This window comes from Mesoplodon mirus (assembly GCF_964341445.2).
Source record: "Mesoplodon mirus genome assembly, chromosome: 7".
Lineage (NCBI taxonomy): Eukaryota > Metazoa > Chordata > Mammalia > Artiodactyla > Ziphiidae > Mesoplodon > Mesoplodon mirus.
In genome coordinates, this window is record NC_138983.1 from 10370144 (window position 1) to 10380983 (window position 10840).

The following is a 10840-nucleotide window of genomic DNA, read 5'->3' on the forward strand; positions in this document are numbered from 1 at the left end:
CTAGTAGGAGTCCTAGGTGTGTTTCCCACTTGGCTGCTCAGCCTTTAAGGTCCTCTTCCCAGCGTCAGCACTTTGAGTTCATTTCTACATCTTTTCCCATCTCCCCTACTCAAGATGGTTCTAAAGACTAGCTGTCAGCCCCGAAATCTCAGATTAGATGGCTGAGATGGAATTTGGTCTCCATCTTGAGAGAGAGATCTGGAGTCCCAGGGTGGGAGACACATCCTGGATGCTGTGTAGAATCACTGCACATCTGGGGTTCACACTTCCAGTGGTGGTTAACCCCAGTGTATACTGACTCTGTATTTCCTGCTTTCAGATGAGTGGTCTTGGGGGCAGGAATTAGAGCCAGAGGGGAAGCATGGGATTCTTTTGATTAGTTAAAGTGTGGGCTCATAAAGGAGACTTAAGAGTATCTTTTTTCCCCCAGGAAAACTACAGACTGTGGCTGAAAAGGAGGTGAAAGGGGCTGTGTACTCTATGGTGGAATTTAACGGGAAGTTGTTAGCCAGCATCAACAGCACGGTGAGGCCCCTCCCACTGGTGTCATGCCTTAGGCCTCACACCATTGTCCACAGAACACGTTTCCCTTGTATTTCCTGAAGCTGCACGTGTGTCACGATTTTAAGGATCACAAAGTAGTGAGTATGGAGGATGGGGTTGGGAATGTGGGGAGCTGGGGTTGGACCGGATGGCAGATTTGGTTATGTGAAGCCCAATCATATCATCCTAAGCGCTGCGGGAATTGAGAAAGGGGTGAGAGCTATGGTCCCTGTGCTTAGAATGTGTTGTGATGTGAGAATATTTCATCTTTGTGGAACAAAATGAGCCAAACCGCGTTATCCTGAGTACGTCCCTGAAATACTAGGCCTGTGAAATATGCCACTTTGCTTCTGGCATGACCCCACCTCCTCCCTTGCAAAAAAAAAATGAGTTTCATGGTCAAATACATTTGGGAACTGCTGTATCCTGTATCCTCTTCTTAGAAGCTTCACGGTGTATCTTATCATATTAAAGGTTCTGAGAAGATCAAGAATAGAGAGACATTTAAATACTTTAAATCGACATTCATTCAAGAAATATTAACTGAACACTTGGAGAATACCAGGCACTGTTTTGGTAGTTGGGATGTAGCAGTAGACGAAATGGACAAAGAGCTAGCCTTCTGGGGCCAGTGAGCAAATAGAATACATATGTGTACCCAGGACGATGAGAAATACATGGTGAGAAATAAAAATGGGACAAAAAGCTGAAGGAGTACCAGAGCAAGCATGGGAGGTGGCGCTGTTCTGTCATGTGGTCAGGAGGGTCTTGTTTATACAGTGGCGTTGGGGCAGGTTCCTGAAGGAAGGGAGGGAGCAAGCCATGCCTTGGTCTGGGAGAAGACAAGTGCCAGGAGCCTGCGCTCTGCATGGGTGGGCGCTGCTGGGTGCTGGGAGATGAGTCCGAGAGGCAGCGGAGGGCCAGCACTTGTGGAACCTGATAGGCTGAGTGTGTCAGGACTTTGGGTTTTACTCTGAGGGTGATGCAGACCTCTAGAGGGTTCGAGCGAATGAGTGACATGACTGTAGTTATATTTCGAAAAGCTCATTGCGCATCCTGGAAAAGGTCGCAGGGGACCAAGAGTAGAGGCAGTGAGATGAGTTAGGAGGCTCTGGTGATGATCCAGATAGCAGTTGATGGTTGCTGGGAGCAGGGTGCTGATAGAGGAGGTGAAGGGTAGTCAGATTCTGCAGATGTTAGTATTGAGGGCCTCTGGTGATGGATTGAAGATGAGGCGTGAGAAGGGAATAAAGGGCCAAGAGTTTTGGCCTGAGTAACAAGGATGGTGTTGCTCTGTACTGATGGGGGGAGGTTGTGAGTGGAGCAGGTTTGGAGGGGAAAGGAAAACTGTTTCTTTTCCTCACAACACTTCTGACACCGTATGTGGGGTTTTTAATCCCTATACCAACCAGTTTTCCAACCAGGCGTCCTGTAATTTAATTGACTTCTGACATTAGCCACCCAGAGTTAGTGTCAGACCTCACAGGTTTAAGGGCTCAGTCCCACAAGACTGTCCTTACTTCAAACCCCAGTCCTAAGTAGTGGTCCCCAAACTTCTGTCTGACTTGGTACAAAGTCAGGGGTTCCCCAAATTCCCCTCCCCCTTAGGTTTGATAATGTGTTGCACTGAGTGCAAACCACTACAACATTTCATTTGAAAGGTTTACTTACATTTAGTGGCATATTACAAAGGATTTTATACAGGATACAAATTAATAGCCAGATGGAGAGGTACGTAGGGCAAGGTCCAAAAGGGTCCTGCGGGCAGGAACTTCTGTCTTCGTGGAGTTGGAATGCGCTCCCCTCCCAGTACGTGGCTGTGTTCACCAACCCAAGAGCTCTCTGAACCCCATAGTTTAGAGATTTCTGTAGAGGCTTCTGTATATAGGTATGATCCATCATTAATTCAGTCTCCAGCCTCTCTTTCTTCCCTGGAGAATGGGGGTGGTGCTGAAAGTTCCAAGCTTCTGTTCATGGCTTGGTCTTTCTGGTGACCAGCCCCCATCCTGTAGCTATCCAGGAACCACCAAGAATTGCATCATTAGAACGAAAGATTCCTATCGCCTAGGAAATTCCAAGGGATTTAGGAGCTCTGTGTAAAACATTCCTATTAGGAAATAACAAAGGTTTTAGGAGCTTTATGTCAGGAACGGGGGGCAGAGACCAAATGTATATTTCTTCTTATGTTGCAGTGGGGAAACCAGAGGTTTGGTTTTGAAAATGCTAAGTTTCAGTAGTCATCTCAGTGGAGATGTCAGGTAGGTAGGTGGATGAGAGAGGTATGGGTTCTAGCAAGAAGCAGACTGAAGATGCCAGTGTGGCAGTTACTAGGTGGCATGTAAAGCTGAGAGTGGTGATCACCGGCGATCACCTACCTGCTGAGAGTGGGTAGAGGAGAGATCTGAAGGCTGAGCCCTGGGGCCCGCCAGCCTTTCAAAGTTGGGGCGAGAAGGAAGATTCAGCCAAACAGAGAGGAGGTGCCTAGTGAAGTAGGAGAGGAACCAAGAAAAGTGTTCTGGAAGCCATGGAAAGAAAGTAGTTGAAGCAGGAGGGAAGCGATAAACTGCCAGTGCTGTCGGTGGGTCAGATAACATAAGGATCGAGAAATGGCCATTGGTTTAGCGCTTTTGGTTGAGTGGTGGGGATGGAACCTGGCTGGAGAGGGTTCAACCAGGACAAGGAGGCGAGAACAGCTGGGATCAGGAAACCCTTTCCAGGAGTTTTGCAGTAAAGAAGAGAGTAATGGGGTAGCTACAGAGGAATGTCAGCACAGGAGAGTTTTTAATTTTTTTTTTTTTTTTTTTTTGCGGTACGCGGACCTCTCACTATTGTGGCCTCTCCCATTGCGGAGCACAGGCTCCGGACGCGCAGGCTCAGCGGCCATGGCTCATGGGCCCAGCCGCTCCGCGGCATGTGGGATCTTCCCGGACCGGGGCACGAACCCGTGTCCCCTGCATCGGCAGGCGGACTCTCAGCCACTGCGCCACCAGGGAAGCCCTTTAATTTTTTAAGTTAGGAAATACTGCTGCACACTTCTAGCTGATGGCAAGGGTCCATTAAAGGAGAGTTGCTGGAGCCATGTTTTGAGTAGCTAAGGGGGCTCTAATGCACAGTGTTGGCTTCAGGTGGTGGAAGCAGGTGGAAATCCTCCTTTGGTTGTGTCCATCTTCTGTGAAGTAGCTGAGAGGAAGGCTGGAAGAGGAGGTATTAGAGTTTTTATTTATTTATTTATTTATTTATTTTTGGCTGTGTTGGATCTTCGTTGCTACGCGTGGGCTTTCCCTAGTTGCGGCGAGCGAGGGCTACTCTTCGTTGCGGCGTGCGGGCTTCTCATTGCGGTGGCTTCTCTTGTTGCGGAACATGGGCTCTAGGTGTCCGGGCTTCAGTAGTTGTGGCTCGTGGGCTCTAGAGCTCAGGCTCAGCAGTTGTGGCGCACGGGCTTAGTTGCTCCACAGCATGTGGGATCTTCCTGGACCAGGGCTTGAACTGGTGTCCCCTGCAGTCGCAGGTGGATTCTTAACCACTGCACCACCAGGGAAGCCCATGGTATTAAGAGTTTTGAGGAGAGTGGAGGAGGTATGAATTTAAAATGAGACCAGTCATGCTGGTTGGTGGGTTTTCCTCAGCTTGTAGTTGAAAATTAATTTTACCAAAGTCTGTTTTTGTTGGGTGAGCATGATCGAGGGAGAGAGGGGCAAGGGAGTGGAGAATCCGTAAGACAAGGATTGTGGTGATGGACTCTGGGCATCTGAGAAGCAGTGAAACTGGGGACAGAAGATTCTGGAGTTATTTTTAATGACAGGCTCTTAAGGGGTGACCATAGGAATGGACAAGATAGGTGGGGAAGAGGGGGGTCAGAAAAGGACAGAGATCAGGGTATTGGAAGGATCTTCTCTGTGAATATTAAAGTCACCAAGAATTACTGGGGTGTCATGTTAGGAGAGAGTGATGGCGTGGGGGTGGAGATGTGACAGTGGGGTAGTTGTCTGGTGGTGTGAACTTGAGAGCTGGCGTGTTTAGGAGGCAGGCAGGATGCATGGAAGGCTGTCCTCCCTGTAGTCCCAGTGGTACGAGGGACAGTGGGAGAGAGAAAAGCCAAGTTGAGAGGGCCACAGAGCCCTTTTGAAAGATCAGCATTTCAGTTAGACTGACAAGGGATCGGCTAGAGAGCAGGCTGCCTGTGACTAGTGACCCTGTATTGCAGAGGGTACAGTGAACAGATGCAGGAATTGGGAGCGGTCAGATTATAAGACGTCCGTTGCTGTGTAATAGAAATACAGGAGCCACATGTATAATTTTAAACTGTCTAGTAGCCACATGAATAAAAGTTCAAAGTAGGTGAAATTAATTTTAGTAATGTATTTTATTTAACCCAGTACATCTAAAGTATTATTTCAACATGTAATCAATATAAAAGTTATTAGTGAGATAATTTTACATTTTTTTCATACCAAGACTTCCACATCTCGTGTGTGGTTCACACTTAAAGCACATCTCAGTTTGGGCTTGCCACATTTCAGGTATTTGTCGCCATGTGGCTAGTGGCTACCGTATTGGACAGTGGGGATCTAGGACCTGTTGGGTTGAGAGTGGGAGTCTTGGATTTTGGTGGTGTCTGACCTTGGTCCTGACCATCTCCACGGCAGAAAGGGAGGCCGGGAGTATGAAGAGGGGCGTGTGGGGTGTGTTCCCAGGAGCGTGTGGAGCTCTTGGCCTCTACTTTACTCCACTCTTGGGGGACTGGAGGCCCAGCCAGGCTGGGCTTACCCCAGTCTGGGGTGTTCTGGGCTCCCTTCACTCTGCCGATGGATGTGTGGTAGCCCTTGTAATGATACGAATGACTCTTGGAGTGCATACCTGTGGAGCTAGGGTCCTTTGGACGCATCCTGAGAAATCGTGGCTTAATGTATTCTGTCCAGAGTGTCTGCATGTGCAGAGGCCATGGGTGGGGCTGCCTGGACCCTGAAGGGTCTGCCAGGGCTGGGCTGGGCTGAGTATCTTCATGTGTATCTGCTGATTCTAAAGCATCTTCATTCTTTTGGAGCTGTAGTTGTAACTGAAGAGACACTGCAGTGGAGAAGAAAAAAGGGGTATTTTTTAACCTTTGGGTGGAGGGGTGGCCACAGACTCTAGTGCTTTAGAGTCCTGTAGCTTCTGTTGGACTTTCCCATGCTATTTTCTTGGCTTATTGGGTTCACATCAAAAGGTGCCAGGAATGTGTGAGTTTTGAGAGGGGGTTAGAAGAGGCCGTTTGTTGGGAGGTGATCTTGTTCCTTTCTGATCAGGAAATTGGAGATGGATCCTCTTTTTCCGGAGCCATTTCCGTAGGCCGGTTACCAGACTTCCGTCACAAAACCATGTCTTGTCACGTGCGTAGTATTACTTGCGTTACTGTTTACTTAATATTTTCTTTACCCTGACTCATTTTCTTATATACAGGAAAAGTTTGTATTGTTAGTTTCATGGGCTCATTCTATTTTCATTTTTCATAAATACATAACACTGAAATTAAAAACGTTCACGCAAGTTCCACACCAAACCACTCCACACCCCACATTGCACTTGGGCAAATGGTGCTGCAGATGGAGGCTTAAGGAGGGTTTGGGCCCCTCGGGTTGACAGAAGTGCAACGCCTGTGCCAGGTGCGGCTTTATGAGTGGACGACGGAGAAGGAGCTCCGCACCGAGTGCAACCACTACAACAACATCATGGCCCTGTACCTGAAGACCAAGGGCGACTTCATCCTGGTGGGCGACCTCATGCGCTCGGTGCTGCTGCTGGCCTACAAGCCCATGGAGGGCAACTTCGAAGAGGTAGTGGGGCGGGGGCAGACTGCTCCCTTAAGCGGCGACCCCGCGGGTGTTTCTTGGTGGTGAGGGATAGTCAAGCCCAGTGAGGGCAGAAATGTCATCCCTGGAGCCTACATTCTGCACCCATTAAGTGTTTTTAGAAACCCCCAGCGTGAGCTCTGAGTAGGCTCCGTTTCTGGGCTGAGTTGGCCAGACTGTGGGGAGAATCTCTCTGAAGGGGTGGTGGTTAAACATGGGGCAGGGCAGGCTCTTGGCCAAGTCCCAGCAGTGGCTTCCATGCAAACTGCTGATTGTGTTTCCTTTTGTACCTTGTCTTTTTTAAGATCGCTCGAGACTTTAACCCCAACTGGATGAGTGCTGTGGAAATCTTGGATGATGACAATTTCCTGGGGGCTGAAAATGCCTTTAACTTGTTTGTGTGTCAGAAGGATAGGTGAGTGACCAGCTGTGGGTATGGTCTGCGGGGAATGAGGACGCTGGGTCCTCTCTCAGGCTCCGGTGCTCCTCTTCACAGAGGGTTAGGGTTTCCATGAGACAGGCAGGATCCTCTGCTGTGGAGCAGGGGGGGCTCACCGGGGAGTCTGTCCGCTGCACGCAGTCCTTGTCGGGGCCCCGTCGGGGGGACAGAAGTCTGGGTAGTGAGCTTCTCGCGTTGCCTCGCAGCGCTGCCACCACCGACGAGGAGCGGCAGCACCTCCAGGAGGTTGGGCTCTTCCACTTGGGCGAGTTTGTCAACGTCTTTTGCCACGGCTCCCTGGTCATGCAGAATCTGGGCGAGACCTCCACCCCTACCCAGGGCTCGGTGCTCTTCGGCACGGTCAACGGCATGATTGGTAAGGGTGACCTCTGGGGGGCGCACCCCGTGCACGCCTCCTTCCTGAGAGCAGCGTTCCCGTTTTGGGGGACGAGGGAGAGCAGGGTTTCGCGGAGGAGCCTGTGGCCAGCTCGTCCTTCCTCGTGCTGCTGCCTGGGCTGCTCTTGGTGGGCAGTGCCCGCTCTGCAGCTCCGTGTTCCCTTTGCTTCCTCAGGCCTGGTGACCTCACTGTCAGAGAGCTGGTACAACCTCTTGTTGGACATGCAGAATCGACTCAATAAAGTCATCAAAAGTGTGGGCAAGATTGAACACTCCTTATATCCTTCCCAGAGGTGCCCCCTTGCTAGGAAGCATGTCCTGACCCAGGCAGAGAGCTGCATTACCCTAAGCAGCCTCTGGAAACTGCTGTCCGTTTAGGAAATGTCTTGACTAGGTTCCCGTGGGGAACAGGCTTTTAAAAAACCTTTTCTTATGGAAAATTTCAAACACACAATAGTGGAGAGAACAGTGTAGTGTGTCCCCATGTACTTATCACCCAGCTTCACTGGTTCATCTTGAAAATGTGCATTTTTGTTCCTGAAATGTGTCTGCCTCTGGCCTTTCTGGTGTTGCTTGTCAAACGTAAGTTTAGATCACAACTTCGGAACGTCCTTTCAGAGATCTTGTTGGAGGCAGTAGTGTCTGAGGACCCTCACTAGAGAGGCTAACGGAAGAAGAGGGGAAAAGCAAAGAATGTGCAAACTCCAGAAGCCCAAGGATCAGCCCCCGTGGGACACTTAGGATCCAAGTACTGCTGGAAGTTTGTTTATTATGGGAGAGAGACAAGGAGCCCGAGGGAGGCGGGAGGCGGGAGGGGCGAGGGGCTCCCGCTATGAGTCTGTGAGGGAGGAGGGAGGCTGAAGGGTTGGTTTTTGCCACAACCCGCAGGACTTTCGGCGCATCTCTTGTCTTACTGAGCCTCAGTTTGTTTCTTTGTTTATTTTTGGCTGCATTGGGTCTTCGTTGCTGTGCACGGGCTTTCTCTAGTTGTGGCGAGCAGGGGCTACTCTGTTGTGGTGCGTGGGCTTCTCATTGCGGTGGCTTCTCGTTGCAGAGCATGGGCTCTAGGCACGCGGGCTTCAGTAGTTGTGGCTCGTGGGCTCTAGAGCACAGGCTCAGTAGTTGTGGCGCACGGGCTTAGTTGCTCCGCGGCATGTGGGATCTTCCCGGACCCGGGCTTGAACCCTTGTCCCCTGCATTGGCAGGAGGATTCTGAACCACTGTGCCACCAGGGAAGTCCCGAGCCTCAGTTTATTGATCTGTGAAGGTCAAGGCTAGACTTAGAGTGGTTCTTTCTTCCCAGGGAAGCATCCAGTTCACATGGAGCACTTGTAAAAAAATAAAATAAAAAAAAAACCATCCATACATGTCCAGGCTCTGAACTAAGAGTCTTATCTGTATTTTGTTTTAATCTGTATTTTTTAATTTTTAAACTGGTTTTGGCCTTGCTGCACGGCTTGCGGGATCTTAGTTCCCCAACCAGGGATCGAACACATGCCCATGGCATTGAAAGCGTAGAGTCCTAACCACTGGACCACCAGGGAATTCCTTGTATTTTTTTAATGTTATTTTGACAGTTACTCCAGTTAAGAACCATTGGATGAGGTAATAGTTTATAGGTCTTTGAAATTCTAAAACTGTCCCAAAAGCCATGTGATTTTTAGTTGAAAATGTTTCCTGATTATCCTGATGATAGTTTTAGATTGTGGTCTTGTGCAGAGGTGGGGGTGACTTATAGTAAGGGTACTTATTTCCAGATAATTGGCACTTTCCTTAACTCACCTGTCCACCTGGAGATCCTTTCATACTGAACGGAAGACAGAACCAGCCACAGGCTTCATCGATGGGGACTTGATTGAGAGTTTCCTGGACATCAGCCGGCCCAAGATGCAGGAGGTTGTGGCAAACCTGCAGGTGAGCTGCTCAGGATTTAGCCCTGGGCCAGTTTCTCAAGTCCCTTGCAGGGCCGGGCATACCAGGAGGCCGGCAGAACTCCGGGGCCTTCCCTCCCTCGGTCCCCACGTTCTAACGGCCCTTTTCAAGTTTTCTTCTACCCACGCGGGAAGGTGGGGTCCAAGGGCAAGGAGATAAAGCTGAGGCTCGTGGGTTCCCCCATCAGGCACCAAACACTGTAACTTTAGCAACGAGGGCACATTTGGGCATGTCTGGGATCTCTGGCAGACCTGTAGGAAGGGGGCAGGGTCAGGATCCTGTAGGGAAGAGAAGTTTCCATGGTGCTGGGGTTTGGGGCATTGCCCACTGGACATGGTGCCTCTGGGGAAGTATATACTGGGTGGCAGGCTCCGGGCAGCTTTGCTGTCAGCAGACCTTGCTGACCTGAACCCCCAAGGAGAGGTGTGGGCTTCTGACTGTGAGTCCTTCCTCCCTGCATGGCAGTGGTAGAATGGGGTGCCTCCCTTGTGGTGGGCATCCCCTTCCCCAGGGGAGCGAGAGCACCCTCACAGCCTCTCCTCCTGCCCCTTCCTCGTTGCAGTATGACGATGGCAGTGGAATGAAGCGAGAAGCCACTGCGGATGACCTGATCAAGGTTGTGGAGGAGTTAACGCGGATCCATTAGCCGAGGGCAGGAATCCCCTTTCCCAGGCCCTCTCTGAAGGCTTTGCCCTCCTGCTCTCCTCCTCCTCCCCTGCCGTTGTCTCTTGGCCATGGGAAATCTTTCCCTAGGCCAGCTGCCCTAGAACCCACGGCCTACCTGTGTGGAAACAGGGATTTTGTAGAACTAAAACCAGTTCGCTGGAGACCTGGGAAAGGGCTGAAGGTGAAATATTTTCTCCCTGGATTTTTACCAGTCTCTTATGATTCCAGCCATCACCTTGGGCCACCAAGCCTTGATTGGTGTAGCCAGTTGTCCTCCTTCCAGGGAGCAATTTTGCAGCTCTTTGGCTGAAAGGAAGCTGTGTGTGTGTGTGTGTGTGTGTGTCTGTCTGTCTGTCTGTCTGTCTCCCACACTCATGCATTGTCCTCACTATCTTTTTATTTAGGTTGGGGGTGTGGGGAGGTTGTGGGTAGCAGGGAGGAGGGGTGGGAGGGGTTCGTCGTCTTTGAAATGAGAGCTTCCTTTGCTTTCTTCTGTTGCCTCTGAGAGCTTTGGTCTGGAGGGCTGAGCACCAGACAGTGGGCTGCTTGAGTAGAAAACCTGCAGATGGTGGATGATCTCTAAGCCACAGCCTTTTTGTCTCTGGGGAACTGCCTTCTTCAGAGGGAAGGAGGTGGGGGACATGAATTGGTGGTTAGTTTCTGAGTTTTACCTAATAAAGTAGAGTCTAAGAAGAAGGATCCATTTGTTTCTGCTTTTCTTCCCCTGCTCGACTCTCCAGCATCTCAGTCACTCTGTGCCCAGTTTACTGCAAGCTCCATTCCCTCCTTCACAGCCACTGCAGCAGTCCCTTGTCCTTGCTGCTGGAACATTCCTTTCAAGTAGCAAAATGTCGTCTGTACGTCTCCTTTGTCAGGTGATCGCTCTTGGTGGGATCCCAAGGATGATGGATGTCAGGGTTTTGAAATTCAGTGGTCTTTGGTTGCCCTTGACTCTGTAGTCATCGTTTGATTCCCAGGTGCCTGTGTTAGTAATGTCCAGGGCCTGGGGGTTGCTTGGCCTGCCTTTCCTTATGTC

General features: G+C 50.3%; 1 protein-coding gene across 2 annotated transcripts in view; it reads left to right on the forward strand.

Moving 5' to 3' along the window:
- The window catches only part of DDB1 (damage specific DNA binding protein 1), a 32280-nt gene extending 21777 nt beyond the window's left edge, over positions 1 to 10503 (forward strand). The window contains exons 21-27 of one of the 2 annotated variants that reach the window (XM_082629055.1): positions 431 to 525; positions 6186 to 6356; positions 6677 to 6786; positions 7017 to 7186; positions 7382 to 7484; positions 8997 to 9120; positions 9701 to 10503. In XM_082629055.1, coding sequence (XP_082485181.1) covers positions 431 to 525; positions 6186 to 6356; positions 6677 to 6786; positions 7017 to 7186; positions 7382 to 7484; positions 8997 to 9120; positions 9701 to 9784 — 857 coding nt within the window. In that variant the 3' untranslated portion in view covers positions 9785 to 10503. Of the gene's footprint in view, positions 1 to 430; positions 526 to 6185; positions 6357 to 6676; positions 6787 to 7016; positions 7187 to 7381; positions 7500 to 7824; positions 7868 to 8996; positions 9121 to 9700 lie in introns of those variants that run through there. The other variant, XM_082629056.1, reaches the window with a different exon arrangement.
- The last annotated feature ends 337 nt before the right edge of the window (positions 10504 to 10840 follow it).